Below are 16,258 nucleotides of genomic sequence, written 5' to 3'. Positions count from 1 at the left end.
AGTTGAACAACCTTGCCCATTTTGATTAGTTTCAACTTTAGGACTTGAAAGAACATAGACCACTGAAATTCTACTTAATCTTTTAATGTAAACCATGAAAACAAGTACAGATTGGAGTTCAGATCAAGGCTGTAGTGAGGATAAATTCAAATAAACACAGTTTATCCACCTCTAATTTGAGAAATGAGATAGAAGATGGTAGGAGATGATAGTATTAAAATAATAATAAAAAAAAAACATTGGACAATAACTTCAACCATCAACAAATCATCGAATATGTTCAGGGAACAATTAATGAATACATTATAAAAACATTGGAGTTCATAGGCTGGCTATCACCAAGCTCAGTCTTTTGAGATTGAACATTTGTCTGGGGAGTCTGCGCTGTATTTCTACTGGACAAGAGGCGTGATGAATTTGCATAGTTCAAATGTCTCTGTACGCTTGGATAGTCCTTCAACCAATCAAACGACGATCCTGGTGCGTCTGATGGATAAGCCAGGATGTGATTGGTTCCAGCAAAAGTGGAACGGAAGCAGAAGAGATAAATGTGCAGGATTCCAGCCTGCAGAGCGAGATCCAATCGGCGACAAATCGGGCTGGGTTTCCTCATCTTGAACTCCGATTGAGAGACCTGAAAAAATAAACAAAGAACAACTGTGTGTTAATTGAATATCTAATAGGGATTACAAGTCAAGGGCTACTATGTCTATTGCACTATTAAGTTTAACATTTTCTCCTCAAACTTTTCCAGGGCAGTTGCATTATTGAAATAATTACTTGAAATAATACTAAGTAACGTCTCTGGAGTTTCCTGGTGAAAAAAACAAAAGCTTGAAATGTAACTCCAGTGTTGCTCGACCCATAGCCCTGTTCTTCGAGATCGCTTCTGTCCATAAGAATAAAAATGACAAAATTTGATGCAACAGAGACTAAATAGTGGCTCGGCAGCTATTGATAACCTACCAGGACACTTGGAAATGAGGTCCTATGTCCAAAAACTACCCCTTTAACAGTCATGTCAATAATAGACAACATACTTACTGTACATCCCATGTCTTTATAAAAGTGCCATCATCTTCATGGAGGTAGAAAGGAAGGCCACGGAGCGCCACACTATGTTGGATATTTACATCCGAGGATCCCTGCATGTGAAAATAAGTCATGTAGTCAAGCCAGTAATAATAACAATTCAAAATGCAGTAGGATTACCTTTCTTTGATAGTTACAGCTTCTGAAACCAAAGCATTCTTTAATCTTAATAAACATTATACAATGCATCTATTATAACATCATACTTTCTTTAGATATGGGTAGCCCGACTGTCCTGAAATAGGAAGATATAGCATGTATAGACCTAGATAGCCATTACCTTTAACGGTCATGTCAATAATAGACAACATGCTTACTTACATCCCATGTCTTTATAAAAGTTGCATCATCTTCATGGAGGTAGAAAGGAAGGCCACGGAGCGCCACAGCACGTTGGATATTTACATCCGAGGATCTCTGCATGTGAAAACAAACAGTCATATAGTCAAGCCAGTAATAATAACAATTTGAAATGCAGTAGGGATTACCTTTCTTTGATAGTTAGTACAGCTTCTGAAACCAAAGTATTCTTTAATCTTATTACACATTATACTATACATCTATTATAACATCATACTTTCTTTAGATATGGGTAGCCCCGACTGTCCTAAAATAGGAAGATATAGCATGTATAGACCTAGATAGCAATTACTAGATGACCAAGACAACTATCTTATTTTAGATTATCTACACACAGGTGACCACTAGGCTACTGTAGGATTTCATGGAGTGCTGAAATGTAGCCTACAGTATTTTGGACCATTTCTGAGCTCAAATATGCTTTGAGGTTGTGAACGCATTGCTGTTGTGTCATCATAACTATTCCAGCTGAGTGTGCATGGTTAAAATTCTGAAGTGCAAGATAGTCTAGGTAACAGCACTAATAATTTGAATAATTTCTAGTAAAGCATTTTAGGTCTTTCTGGTTCTGAACTGAAAATGTCCAAGGATTATATCCCAAAAATCTAATCACCTTAATCTTAAACGCATTTACTGAATGAAATGTGCACACACACGGTCATCATAACGGCATGGAAGTGGACTAACGGACGGACGTAACATCGCTAGCATGCTAAACGCTAGCATGCTAAACGCTAATGTTGCCGGTCAGAACCTGTGCCCTGTTATTAAGCAACGCACCACATAGCTTGCACTTCAAAGTCATTGTGTTAAACAGTACTAACGGGGTAAATTATTCCATGTTTTAAAGTCACATTGGATATTGCTAGCGTTAAGTTAGCTGATCAATCAAGTGCTGGCATACAGAAGCAACATTCTTAGCTGCTAGCTAGTAGCAGCTAACTGGATACATTTACGTAGCAGTCAAATATTTTCAAACTTTTGGCTTTAGCAATATGGTAAAGGTCTTACGTTAGGGTCAAAATGCACCACTTAATTTCTCCACTTACGTTTAATTGCGGCTTTCTCTTCTCGTCGTCCCGTTGTATTTTCTCCTGTGCCCCTTCTTTTCGTGTCTTCTCTGGTGGTCGACCGTTATGCGTCGCTTTGCTTGTCGTGCTCAAGATCCATGGCAGAAGATCCGCCTACAAATCTGTTCCCACGCATTCTATTTTTTCAAATTACTTAAAGCGGACGAGTGCTGGATCAATAAAGCAAAAGAAGAACTTGGTAGAACTTGTGCGTCATAGGAAACATTAACCTGGAGGTGGATGGTACCACATGTGCAAGCGTAACACGCATGTAGTAGCCTCTCTTGATTGTAAGTTTGCATAAGCACCATTGATAAATGAGGGCAGGAGATTTGTGTGACAGGAAATTGGAAACAGGAAATTCAGAAGGCGGCCTGCAAGAAACCATGATAAGCCATTGAAACTTGATTAGCACATCCATTGTTAGAAAGAGTCGATACTACGCTGCAACTACCTGACTGAAGACCTAATCAGCTGAATTAGTGAGGAGTTGGAACACTTTTGAAGCCAGAGGTTCCTATACACATCAAGTAGCCATCCATGCATGATAATCATATCCAGACAGTGCTCTTTATGGTCTCTGTGCAACTAGCTTACTTCAAATCGGCAAACCAGTTTCCTGGTCCATTGACATCGCTGTTAACAAGCACCTGAGTGATTCGGTTTTACCAAAATGTTTGCTCACCGACAATCCGTCCCTCCTTATTTTGTTCAGCCACTGCACAAAGGCTTTTCATAAGAAAAAAGGGGAAGCTAAAACTGCTTTTGTAATGACTTGAAGCCTTTGAGCCGCACATATCAAGACTCACGTACATTGTATTTCTTAGATTTTGGTACAACTAAAGCACTTATCTTCCATCAGCCATGTCAACGAGCAGGAAACTGACTTTGATTTCTGACTGTCGTGTCGTGGATTGGTTGATATGCAGGGTTCAGTAACTCAGATGACAAAAAGCTCCAGCCAAGCCCATGGAAATCATCGAAGAGGACGACGAAGATCCTTTCAAGGGGGGCGTGATTTACAGGACGACAGTGAGCAGCAAATGCTGCACGACTGACCTGCAATTCTGAGGAAACTCCAGGTATGTTATGTATTGTAAATGTACTGTCTTGGAGTGTCAGCGGTAAGTTCTTTGGTTAACAAGTTTTTAAAAAAATATATGTTTATGTTATAATTGATTATTTAAATATATATATTTCGGCATTTTTAGTCAAACTTCCACTTCAGCAGTCTTATGTCCACCAGAGGGCGCCACACTATTACATATACTTATTACATATTCCTCAATTCTGAGGAAACTCCAGGTAGGCTATGTTATGTAGGCTATTGTAAATGTACTGTCTTGGAGTGCCAGCGGTAGCCTGTTTGGTTAACAAGTTTTAAAATATATATATATATATGTTTATGTTATAATTAATTATATTTAGGCTAAATATATATATATATATATTATATTTCATGTTATACATACATGTCTGTTCATGGAATTAAAATGTGTAAACAGTTCTGTTTAAGTTCTAAGAAATAAGCACCTACTATCAAAAGTCTTGTTCCTGTTTGGATCGTATGATCATAAATGTGATCTCACAGGGGTAAATGGCACATATGAGCCATAAATTATGTTTATACTCCATCATCGGTAATTGAGCTTAAAAGTGCAAATCTGTTAAGTATTTTAACATACTGTATATTGTGATGGTTGTATTGAGCTGTATGAAGCCTAATGCTGTCCTGTTTTGGAAAGGAGGACAGCTGTATTAAAGCATTTTTTTTTCTTGTTTGCTTTCCTATGACATAGCCCATTGATGATAGGTCCTGTCAAAATGTTAGTGTTAGTGATTTTCTATGCCGCGGTGTGAGTCCCACGATGCAAGACTGTAGAGATCTTCAGCATCTTTATGAAAACATTTGGGTTCTGGGAGTCTTTCTCATTTGTGGAGGATGCAGTGGAAATTCATGTTGGAACAGGAAGAAGCCATCTGCCCCATATAGAATAGTGACCGTTATTGTATCAAAAGAATGAATAAGAACCACAGTCTATGATAAGAATATCGACATATAACATAACAAATATGTATGGGATTACAAATTTAATAGACATTTTGAGTTTGCAATTTTTGAGTTGAATTGAGTTGAATTTTTTAAAATGACACGGCCAATTTTAGGTAGGAAAAAATCTGATGATCCAAAAGATCTCTTAGTTGTGAAGGTGACTTAAACATTTGGGTCAGAAAATCCATCTGGAGAAGATCTGTTGGCAAGCCCAGATGCAATCTCATGCTTAGTGAGACCCTCAAAAGCAACCAATTCGACAGAAGGCTCCTCATTCAACTGAGTCTCACCGGAGGATGGCACACAGGCTGGAAAATGACAAAGAATAAAAATACTTGCCATGTAAGCCTATCAAAGAATGTTATCACAACTAAAATGAATGAATACGTGAATATTTCCAGACTTTGATCACATTTTTACTTGTTTTACTTACCTGGCACATTACTACTTTTCTCTTCAAATGAGGTAACATTGTGGTAATGCCCAACTTTAGCTCCTCTCGTTATTTTCTGATGAAGAAAGAGAGGGATTAGTTCAAATTCAGATGTTGATTAATGAAGAAATATTATATCTGCATACTCACATTAGTATGAACCGATTTGTCCTTCACTCACTAGTCTGTCAGATCACAATTAGTCCACATAATAGACACATTACACTGACCCGTTACAAAAACTGAACTCTACCTTGAAGGAGAACTTGAATTTGGGCATCCTGAAGAAACAGCACCCTGTGGTCTCTTCCTCCTGAGCCTTCTCCAGACGGCTGGCTGCACACTCAGGAGCCTTGGTGACCTCGGCCAGAGTCTCCCTCAGCTCGGTCTTCATGGCCTGCACCTGAATGGAACCTGCGAATATCAGAGTGAGATTTATATATATATTTCATTCAAAACTGGTTAGAGCAGGTTATTTTGTATTATTGTATGTAATAGGATTATTTTGTACATCCTCAATGGGATTTGTTACAAAAGGGAAAACAAGAACTATCATGAACTTACTTGCGCTTGGAACATGAGAGCCCTCACTGTCAAGGAGACTGTGTGCTCCATTCTTTGATCTCTGAAGAACACAAAGCTATATCATGAGTAAAGGGTACACCCTACAAGTGTGTAGTATATTGTTTGATGCAACACTCCATGACCAAATTAGCTTAATCATAAGCACCATACTTACCTTCCAATTGAACGTTGGCATCTTCAGCCAGGACGGAGTCATTTTCTTTTTGGTCTTTTCCTTATTATTTTCCTGTAGCCCGTTTACAGCTTGAACTGGAGGGAGGGGTGCAGACGCTGCTAAGTGGGTTTGGCTACAAGTCCTTCCGATCTCTCCTGTCAATTTCCCCACAAGGGAGGACTCAAAAGATGGATCTTGTGATTCCAGGGCAGAACACAGCACATCTTCAGACCCAAACTCTTTGGTAAGATCCTTGTACACATTTCGGTACATCAGGTGAAAATTCACTTGCTGCGGATGACTTTCATCACTTGCGATACCAAAACGTGTGTCAAGCTCACATAGAATCTTCTGGATCAGTTCTCTGGAGATATCCAGGACTTTATCCGGAACGCCATCCTGATGGGTGCCAATGGAAGGGCGTAAGCTATCAACTTTCCTCAGAATTCGAATGACCAACATGGAGACAAGGGAGGCATAGTCATTCTTAAAGTCGTCACTGTTGCCAGAAGCAACGTTTCCCTCAAACTCTGTGGGAAGAGTCACCATGACTTCTTTGACCATCACTTCCGTGAACATGTCAAGTATACCGGATGAAGTTGAGGTCCGCTCTTGGTCCTCAGAAGATGTTGAGGGGAACAACCATGATGATACGAGTTGCTTCACAGCCTGCTCTACATAAGTGTAAATAAATGCAGATGGAGCTTCATTCTGTCTCTCAGCTCTGGCCGGCAACTTGCAGAGAATGGAGTCTGAAAGACTCTTCCCCACGGGCACAGAAATAGTCTGGAGGCCATGAGAGCTTTTTAGGATCTTTTGGACTTGATCCGCAATATCATGGGAGAATACCCTCACTTTTGATTCAGAGATCAATTTCTCCACTATGTTGGGGACGGAAACAAGTCTTTCACTTTCTAACACGGTGTCCACCACTTGGGCGATGGCTTCATTGGCACATGCAGGGGACAATGAAGAGCCTTCCATGTTGACAACCACTTCAGGAGGAACAGGAGTGCCATGAAGTTTGATGAGGTCTACAGTTTCTGAGTCTGAAACTGTTTTTAAGAACTGAGGGCTTTGTGACCTGTCCTTATTTATTTCCATGCCAGTCATTCTGACTTCACGCAACAAAGCACTGAGGATCTTCTGGATCAGTGCTCTTTGCTCTAAATCTTCTGCACTATTAAGATCAGAAAGCTCACACTGCATGGACAATATCACTTGGCTGATGACATGTCTAGCAGAGGCCATTGTTGTCTCCTCTTTACTGTCAGAGTAAGCAGATTTGGAGAAAAGATTCCTCACCGCACTCTGAATGACACAGAACATTGTTTGCGATGTTGCGCAGATCCTTCTCATAGAGACGCCTCCCATGACTCGTGTTGCCTCCACAAGATCTTTCATCCCCGCAACGACATATCCAACAACGTCATACGCTGCTGAGAGAGCGTTTTGGCCCAAGTCTTCGTTCATGGAGTCGATAACATCATCGACAAAATCATCGACAAGATCATCGACAAGATCATCAGCGACAGACTGTGAGTGGGTGCCGGATGGATAGAAGGCAGGAAGCTCACCGATGTCTGTCTGCCTCTCTGCTATGGTGTTTGACTCGTGGTCATCTTTGGCAAATACCTCAGCTGGAGATTCAGGGCAAGAATCACTGCCAAGAGTGCTGAGCAAAACCTCACTCACTTGCTCGGTTACCCTTCCTCTAAATTCAGCGCCGGTCAGCTGATCCAGTAAAGGAATGGAGAGTGACAGTCCTGAGGCTTTGGCATGTTCAGCCCTCAGATTTCCTTGACCCAAGGACAACTCTCTAGCCTTCTTGGCATCCGACGTGCTTACCCTGTTCCAAGGCATAAACACATGTAGATATCTAGCAAAAAATGTACTGCAGGGTAAGGTAAACTACACACAGTTGACCTAAAACTAAAATAAGAGCTAATTCCACACAAGCATCCCATTTGGGCACGATTTACTATCAGGAAAGCTCTACTTTAGGGATGCACGAGATGATCGATGTAGTAAATATTAAAAGCTTCCCTTTCATAAAAAATAAATAAATAAATAAAAGATAGTCATTCCAGTGATTAATGTGCATACTGAGGTGTGAGTTGCCCTGACCTTGCTGTTCCACATGGAATCACGTATGTGACAGGAACACCCAGAACTTTTCTAAGGGCTGGGATCAGGTAATAATGAGTCGTCCGGACCACTTTCGCAACTATGCAGGAACAAAGCTGGCTAACATCTTCTTTGGTCCTCTGAGTAAACAAAAACAGACCATAAGCTTTTTCATCATCATGTTAAATGATAAAGAATAGGCTCTCTATGCATCGTGGCATTGATGACTAATATGCATGACATTGAGAAGATGAATTTAGTCTCACAGACACATGTAGAGCCTCACGGACGACTCTCCAATGCCTGAAAAAAAAGGAGAGATCATTTTTTAGAACCCAGAATATCACTATCAGACCAGTACAGACCATTTAAAGTCTTAATTATTATTATTCTCTCTTACTCTTCGGTCATGTTTTCCACAAGGTGGCGTATCATGGGGGACAAGTTCACATGATCCTGATCTGAAAAAGCAGTATGGAAGGGCAACTGTTTAAGCATGGGCACATAGTGAATTGTACTGATTGTGAGACATTTAACACAACTTTATTTATTCTTTTTGACAACTTTTGTTGATGTATTTGAATTTGGCACAGACTAACCTGCATCAATATCTGTGGTCCTGCTTGCAGAGCCACATTCAGCCTTTGATTCCACAGGAAATGTCTCATTTGGCTAAAGCACAAGAAATAGTCATAATCAGCAGCAGTAGAATCCTGAAGAGTATACTCTGTCTTGGGATACATCCAGGCAGCAGTGGCCATTACATTCAGTTACCTCTTTAGCAAAGAGGTAAACGTTCACTCATTGCTACAAATAAAACAAGTAGGCCTACTGCAAAGCACATCTGGCAGGCCAAATGATATTGCATGATGGCAATAAGCAAGGTATATATTCTGAAAATTTCCAATACCAGCTATAATAAGTTTCTTTATGCATTTAGTCAGGCAGGTTCTGGATAGATACGAGACTATTTGGGAAAATGTGTTTACACACATTGTAGCCTACACACAACAGTTACAATGTGTAACAAATAACAGTAGTCAAGCGTACGGCGAGTCTTTTTCATCTCAAACCTTAACAATATTTCAAATCGATAAGAAATAGGCTATACAGTAGCCTATATTTAACTAAAATACCTGAGTCTAATAGCTCTTGAGTGAGATTATTCTTACCCCGTTTCCTTCCGACATTGTGAGGTTGGGAGGACCAGGGCCTTTGAGAAATTAGTTCCCCTAGTTTTTCCTTCACGAGGAATTGCAATGTCGACCTGTTCAAATGAGGTTATGTTTTGTCTGAGAGTATTTAACACATTACCATGAAAACTAGGGCCTCGACTATTATGACCTAATTAAACAACTGTTGCGTCACAATGCCCTGACCTGCCTGCAGAGAACGAGCGCTAGTGAAAAAATGAAAATAAGAACGAGCGCTAGGTGATTTCCCAAAATATCAATGGGCTTAAATTGTTATAAATCGTCCCGCGTTCAGATTCGTTCTGAAATACTGAGCTTCATGTCTTAGAGGACAATATAGGCTACCAATAAGTAGAATAAACTTTGTCAAAAATGTAACTTCAAGAAAGACCTCACTCACCTCACTTTATTAGGCTGTCACATAGCCTATGTCCGTTTTGACGAAAATGTTCGATAGAACCATACTATTCTAGGGGGATGAAATGTTACGGCCAGCCAATTTCTAATAGGCCTACTGTTTTATTTTCTTAGGAAAATTCTCCGTCATGCATTATCATGTGATTACAGTAACTGTATCAGAGCTGTTAGGAGCGCCCTCCACTGGCTTCAGAAATATAGACAGCCCCTTGATTTTGACCACATTTCAAACTGACTTTGAGACCTTGCTTTTTTAAAGAAGAGTGCCTTGGATTTCCTTTTTTATTGCCTTTAAAGAGTTCATGTAGGTTTCTTGTTTTTTGCTTTGTTTTGCCCTGTATACTTTCTAATTCCTGTAGATTGTGTTACATTGTAACAAGAAAAAGATACATTTTCAATATTCTTGCTAATATTCTTGTTTTTAGACATTTACATTTTGTAGCCTACTGTTTATTTTCTATATATCCTTAAAGCCCTTGTGACATTATTTAGAAAAGCGCTCTAAATAGGCCTAAAGATTATTAGCCTTTTATTATTATTATTATTATTATTAATATTATTATCATCATTATATTATTGTTATGATGATGATGATGATGATGATGATGACGATTATTATTATCCTATTATTATTATTATTATTATTATTACTGTAACAGTGTAGATTCAGATAAATACTCCACTGTTCCCAGTGGAAAATGTGTTGTCACAGCCTAGTACTCACATTTAACAAATAACCAGAAGAGCATTTTCATAATACTGGCAAAAACGTACACAACCTTAACCAGTAGCCTATCTACAGTACCCTAAGGGTCTCATGCTTGTTTTTAAATCGATATAAAATGTCATGTTTGATCACATAATAAGACTGTGGCTCAACGAAGCATCTAGGCTACTTATCAATGTAGCCTATGGCTTTTTTATTTTGGAGAATTTATTAGGACTAACTTTCGGCATTTTTATTCAAACTTCCACTTCAGCAGTCTTATGTCCACCAGAGGGCGCCACACTATTACATATACTTATTACATATTCCTCAATTCTGAGGAAACTCCAGGTAGGCTATGTTATGTAGGCTATTGTAAATGTACTGTCTTGGAGTGCCAGCGGTAGCCTGTTTGGTTAACAAGTTTTAAAATATATATATATATATGTTTATGTTATAATTAATTATATTTAGGCTAAATATATATATATTTCATGTTATACATACATGTCTGTTCGTGGAATTAAAATGTGTAAACAGTTCTGTTTAAGTCCTAAGAAATAAGCACCTATAACTATCAAAAGTCTTGTTCCTGTTTTGATCGTACGATCATAAATGTGATCTCACAGGGGTAAATGGCACATATGAACCATAAATTATGTTTATACTCCATCATCGGTAATTGAGCTAAAGTGCAAATCTGTGAAGTATTTTACGTAACATACTGTATATTGTGATGGTTGTATTGAGCTGTATGAAGCCTAATGTGTGTGTGTGTGTGTGTGTGTGTGTGTGTGTGTGTGTGTGTGTGTGTGTGTGTGTGTGTGTGTGTGTGTGTGTGTGTGTGTGTGTGTGTGTGCGTGTTTAGAGCTAAATCCAAATACTCTCAATGGGAAAAAGTGTTTCACCTGTGAGGGAAGAAATTACACCAAAATGCTGTCCTGCTTTGGAAAGGAGGACAGCTGTATTAAAGCGTTTTTTTTCTTGTTTGCTTTCCTATATGACATAGCCCATTGATGATAGGTCCTGACAAAATGTTAGTGTTAGTGATTTTCTATGCCGCGGTGTGAGTCCCACGGTGCAAGACTGTAGAGATGTTCAGCATCTTTATGAAAACATTTGGGTTCTGGGAGTCTTTCTCATTTGTGGAGGATGCAGTGGAAATTTCCTTTGTGCACTGGTGCACAGTCATGTTGGAACAGGAAGGGGCCATCTGCCCCATATACAATAGTGACCGTTATTGTATCACAAGAATGAATAAGAACCACAGTCTATGATAAGAATATCGACATAATAACATAACAAATATGTATGGAACTACAAATTTAATAGACATTTTGAGTTTACAATTTTTGAGTTGAATTTTTTTTTTTTTAATGACACGGACAATTTTGGGTGGGGAAAAATCTGATGATCCAAAAGATCTCTTAGTTGTGTAGGTGACTTAAACATTTGGGTCAGAAAGTCCCATCTCTGGAGAAGATCTGTTGGCAAGCCCAGATGCAATCTCATGCTTAGTGAGACCCTCAAAAGCAACCAATTTGGCAGAAGGCTCCTCATTCATCAGTCTCACCGGAGGATGGCACACAGGCTGGAAAATTACAAAGAATAAAAATACTTGCCATGTAAGCCTATCAAAGAATGTTATCACAACTAAAATTAATGAATATGTGAATGTTTCCAGACTTTGATCACATTTTTACTTGTTTTACTTACCTGGCACATTACTACTTTTCTCTTCAAATGAGGTAACATTGTGGTAATGCCCAACTTTAGCTCCTCTCATTATTTTCTGATGAAGAAAGAGAGGGATTAGTTCAAATTCAGATGTTGATTAATGAAGAAATATTATATCTGCATACTCACATCAGTATGAACCGATTTGTCCTTCACTCACTAGTCTGTCAGATCACAATTAGTCCACATAATAGACACATTGCAATGACGCGTTACAAAAACTGAACTACCTTGAAGGAGAACTTGAACTTGGGCATCTTGAGGAAACAGCACCCTGTGGTCTCTTCCTCCTGAGCCATCTCCAGACGGCTGGCTGCACACTCAGGAGCCTTGGTGACCTCGGCCAGACTCTCCCTCAGCTCAGTCTTCATGGCCTGCACCTGAATGGAACCTGCGAATAACAGAGTGAGATTTATATATACAGTATATATATATTTCATTCAAAACTGGTTAGAGCAGATTATTTTGTATTATTGTATGTAATAGGATTATTTTGTACATCCTCAATGGGATTTGTTACAAAAGGGAAAACAAGAACTATCATGAACTTACTTGCGCTTGGAACATGAGAGCCCTCACTGTCAAGGAGACTGTGTGCTCCATTCTTTGATCTCTGAAGAACACAAAGCTTTATCATGAGTAAAGGGTACACCCTACAAGTGTGTAGTATATTGTTTAATGCAACACTCCATGACGAAATTAGCTTAATCATAAGCACCATACTTAACTTCCAATTGAACGTTGGCATCTTCAGCCAGGACGGAGTCATTTTCTTTTTGGTCTTTTCCTTATTATTTTCCTGTAGCCCGTTTACAGCTTGAACTGCTAAGTGGGTTTGGCTACAAGTCCTTCCGATCTCTCCTGTCAATTTCTCCACAAGGGAGGACTCAAAAGATGGATCTTGTGATTCCAGGGCAGAACACAGCACATCTTCAGACCCAAACTCTTTGGTAAGATCCTTGTACACATTTCGGTACATCAGGTGAAAATTCACTTGCTGCGGATGACTTTCATCACTTGCGATACCAAAACGTGTGTCAAGCTCACATAGAATCTTCTGGATCAGTTCTCTGGAGATATCCAGGACTTTATCCGGAACGCCATCCTGATGGGTGCCAATGGAAGGGCGTAAGCTATCAACTTTCCTCAGAATTCGAATGACCAACATGGAGACAAGGGAGGCATAGTCATTCTTAAAGTCGTCACTGTTGCCAGAAGCAACGTTTCCCTCAAACTCTGTGGGAAGAGTCACCATGACTTCTTTGACCATCACTTCCGTGAACATGTCAAGTATACCGGATGAAGTTGAGGTCCGCTCTTGGTCCTCAGAAGATGTTGAGGGGAACAACCATGATGATACGAGTTGCTTCACAGCCTGCTCTACATAAGTGTAAATAAATGCAGATGGAGCTTCATTCTGTCTCTCAGCTCTGGCCGGCAACTTGCAGAGAATGGAGTCTGAAAGACTCTTCCCCACGGGCACAGAAATAGTCTGGAGGCCATGAGAGCTTTTTAGGATCTTTTGGACTTGATCCGCAATATCATGGGAGAATACCCTCACTTTTGATTCAGAGATCAATTTCTCCACTATGTTGGGGACGGAAACAAGTCTTTCACTTTCTAACACGGTGTCCACCACTTGGGCGATGGCTTCATTGGCACATGCAGGGGACAATGAAGAGCCTTCCATGTTGACAACCACTTCAGGAGGAACAGGAGTGCCATGAAGTTTGATGAGGTCTACAGTTTCTGAGTCTGAAACTGTTTTTAAGAACTGAGGGCTTTGTGACCTGTCCTTATTTATTTCCATGCCAGTCATTCTGACTTCACGCAACAAAGCACTGAGGATCTTCTGGATCAGTGCTCTTTGCTCTAAATCTTCTGCACTATTAAGATCAGAAAGCTCACACTGCATGGACAATATCACTTGGCTGATGACATGTCTAGCAGAGGCCATTGTTGTCTCCTCTTTACTGTCAGAGTAAGCAGATTTGGAGAAAAGATTCCTCACCGCACTCTGAATGGCACAGAACATTGTTTGCGATGTTGCGCAGATCCTTCTCATAGAGACGCCTCCCATGACTCGTGTTGCCTCCACAAGATCTTTCATCCCCGCAACGACATATCCAACAACGTCATACGCTGCTGAGAGAGCGTTTTGGCCCAAGTCTTCGTTCATGGAGTCGATAACATCATCAACAAAGTCATCGACAAGATCATCGACAAGATCATCAGCGACAGACTGTGAGTGGGTGCCGGATGGATAGAAGGCAGGAAGCTCACCGATGTCTGTCTGCCTCTCTGCTATGGTGTTTGACTCGTGGTCATCTTTGGCAAATACCTCAGCTGAAGATTCAGGGCAGGAATCACTGCCAAGAGTGCTGAGCAAAACCTCACTCACTTGCTCGGTTACCCTTCCTCTAAATTCAGCGCCGGTCAGCTGATCCAGTAAAGGAATGGAGAGTGACAGTCCTGAGGCTTTGGCATGTTCAGCCCTCAGATTTCCTTGACCCAAGGACAACTCTCTAGCCTTCTTGGCATCCGACGTGCTTACCCTGTTCCAAGGCATAAACACATGTAGATATCTAGCAAAAAATGTACTGCAGGGTAAGGTAAACTACACACAGTTGACCTCTTTAAATAGGCCTAAAGATTATTAGCCTTTTATTATAGTGCATGAAAATGCACTATACTGTTATTCCAAGTCTTCTTATTATTACAGTGCATGAAAATGCACTGTACTGTTCTTCCTCGGTCTTCTTCTTCTTCTTATTCTTCTTCTAACGCACGCAATTCAGCTTCAACCGCTTAACGTAGAAACTCCATTCAAATTTTGACGCGTAGGTCTTACTTACGCGATGTGGGCTTTGTATTTTTCAACTTTGTAACTTTTATACTTTTTAAACTATTAGTTAAAAACTATTACAATTTCCCCCATAGACTTAACATTGCTCATTATGACATCACGGCAGCAATTAGAATCTTACTCCAGCTGGTCAGCCACCTGGGCACCAACTGTCAGTTTCTCTCAGGCAATCTCTCTGAAGACTACATATTCTGTTCCCCTGTATCCTCTGTGCACAACAGTATCAAAATAAGTCCTCCTAATTCCATCCAACTTTATATCCATTCATCTTCTTCAAACCATTCACTCATCCACCCATTCTAAACAGTCTGCCTATCAACATCAATTAGACGTTCTACATTCAACTTTTAAACAATCTACTCTGTCTCAGGCTGGCTCTCTTAAGACTAGCCAGTTAAATTGATTGCACCTGTATCTGTATCCACTACTCTCAGTAGAGAGCTGTGTCTCTCCATTCTACAAGAATATAAGGCACATTCCATTCAACATTCTATCCATTCATCTTCTTCAGACCATTCACTCATCCACCCATTCTAAACAGTCTGCCTATCAACATCAATTAGACGTTCTACATTCAACTTTTAAACAATCTACTCTGTCTCAGGCTGGCTCTCTTAAGACTAGCCAGTTAAATTGATTACACCTGTATCTGTATCCACTACTCTCAGTAGAGAGCTGTGTCTCTCCATTCTACAAGAATATAAGGCACATTCCATTCAACATTCTATCCATTCATCTTCTTCAGACCATTCACTCATCCACCCATTAAACTGTCTATCAACATCTATTAAACAATCTGTCTATCAACATCCATTAAACTCTCTGTCTATCAACATTAATTAGACTATCTACATTCAACTTTTTAATTATTTACTCTGTCTCAGGCTTTAAGAGTACACTCTGGCTCTCTTAAGACTAGCCAGTTAAATTGATTACACCTGTGTCAACTACTCTCAGAGAGCTGTATCAGTGTCTCTCTTAACAAGAATATAAGGCACATTCCATCCAACCTTCTATCCATTCATCTTCTTCAGACCATTCACTCATCCACCATTAAACTGTCAATCAATATCTATTAAACAATCTGCCTATCAACATCCACTAAAGATTCTGTCTATCAACATTAATTAGACTATCTACATACAACTTTTAAAGTATTTACTGTGGGTCCCTCTCAAGCAGCGTTTATATGTCCTCCCTCGCTCCTCGATCCTCAATGATCTACATAAAGAAAGATAGAAGAAGGGCTAGACTATCCCATTGTTGCCGCTCCATCATTCTTTATGTAGACAGTGAGGAGCGAGAGAGGACGCGTAAACGCTATATGAGAGGCACCTTCTGTCTCAGGCTTTAAGCATACAATCTCATTAAGACTACAGATCCTGTTAACTGTTTCCTCTGTCCACAACTGTTTCAAAATAAAAGTCCTCACTGCAATAATACACTATTAAATCATTTGACCATT

At 39.8% G+C, this 16,258-nt stretch overlaps 3 protein-coding genes and 1 long non-coding RNA gene across 4 annotated transcripts in view; all 4 read right to left on the bottom strand.

Moving 5' to 3' along the window:
- Window positions 1-68: 68 nt before the first annotated feature.
- On the bottom strand, window positions 69-3,485 carry LOC134070705 (uncharacterized). The gene is made up of 4 exons (XR_009936964.1): window positions 2,502-3,485; window positions 1,414-1,509; window positions 1,045-1,145; window positions 69-634 (listed from the first exon to the last, which is right to left on the bottom strand). It is a non-coding gene; the product is annotated as an uncharacterized LOC134070705 (long non-coding RNA).
- A 1,699-nt stretch (window positions 3,486-5,184) lies between these two features.
- LOC134070330 (uncharacterized) lies at window positions 5,185-6,987 on the bottom strand. The gene is made up of 3 exons (XM_062526644.1): window positions 5,748-6,987; window positions 5,573-5,633; window positions 5,185-5,422 (listed from the first exon to the last, which is right to left on the bottom strand). Exons 1-3 carry the CDS (start codon window positions 6,954-6,956, stop codon window positions 5,229-5,231), a joined length of 1,464 nt encoding a protein of 487 aa, XP_062382628.1. The 5' UTR covers window positions 6,957-6,987; the 3' UTR covers window positions 5,185-5,228.
- A 61-nt stretch (window positions 6,988-7,048) lies between these two features.
- LOC134069691 (uncharacterized) lies at window positions 7,049-9,568 on the bottom strand. The gene is made up of 8 exons (XM_062525718.1): window positions 9,468-9,568; window positions 9,047-9,141; window positions 8,474-8,546; window positions 8,275-8,335; window positions 8,141-8,177; window positions 7,875-8,014; window positions 7,183-7,596; window positions 7,049-7,058 (listed from the first exon to the last, which is right to left on the bottom strand). The coding sequence occupies exons 2-8, from the start codon at window positions 9,062-9,064 to the stop codon at window positions 7,049-7,051; spliced, it is 753 nt and encodes a 250-aa protein (XP_062381702.1). The 5' UTR covers window positions 9,065-9,141; window positions 9,468-9,568.
- A 2,571-nt stretch (window positions 9,569-12,139) lies between these two features.
- The window catches only part of LOC134069690 (uncharacterized), a 43,390-nt gene continuing 39,271 nt past the window's right edge, over window positions 12,140-16,258 (bottom strand). The window contains exons 2-4 of the mRNA XM_062525717.1: window positions 12,742-14,482; window positions 12,480-12,540; window positions 12,140-12,318 (exon numbers count right to left, since the gene is read on the bottom strand). Of these exons, the coding sequence (XP_062381701.1) occupies window positions 12,140-12,318; window positions 12,480-12,540; window positions 12,742-14,106 (1,605 nt within the window). The 5' untranslated portion in view covers window positions 14,107-14,482. The remainder of the gene's footprint in view (window positions 12,319-12,479; window positions 12,541-12,741; window positions 14,483-16,258) is intronic.

This window comes from Sardina pilchardus, chromosome 22 (assembly GCF_963854185.1).
Source record: "Sardina pilchardus chromosome 22, fSarPil1.1, whole genome shotgun sequence".
NCBI lineage: Eukaryota > Metazoa > Chordata > Actinopteri > Clupeiformes > Clupeidae > Sardina > Sardina pilchardus.
The sequence above is the reverse complement of the archived record's forward strand: the minus strand, read 5'-3'. Positions and strand labels throughout refer to the sequence as shown.

Excerpts from the sequence above, each read along its gene's own strand:
- LOC134070330 (XM_062526644.1), bottom strand. The coding sequence starts at position 6,956 with ATGCAGTGTGAGCTTTCTGATCTTAATAGTGCAGAAGATTTAGAGCAA. Across the intron at positions 5,634-5,747 it reads TGCCAACGTTCAATTGGAAG|AGATCAAAGAATGGAGCACA; the intron begins GTAAGTATGGTG and ends TGTGTTCTTCAG. Across the intron at positions 5,423-5,572 it reads CTCTCATGTTCCAAGCGCAA|GTTCCATTCAGGTGCAGGCC; the intron begins GTAAGTTCATGA and ends TGATATTCGCAG.
- LOC134069691 (XM_062525718.1), bottom strand. Across the intron at positions 8,336-8,473 it reads GACCACAGATATTGATGCAG|ATCAGGATCATGTGAACTTG; the intron begins GTTAGTCTGTGC and ends CTGCTTTTTCAG. Across the intron at positions 7,597-7,874 it reads ATTCCATGTGGAACAGCAAG|GGTAAGCACGTCGGATGCCA; the intron begins GTCAGGGCAACT and ends GCCTTGGAACAG.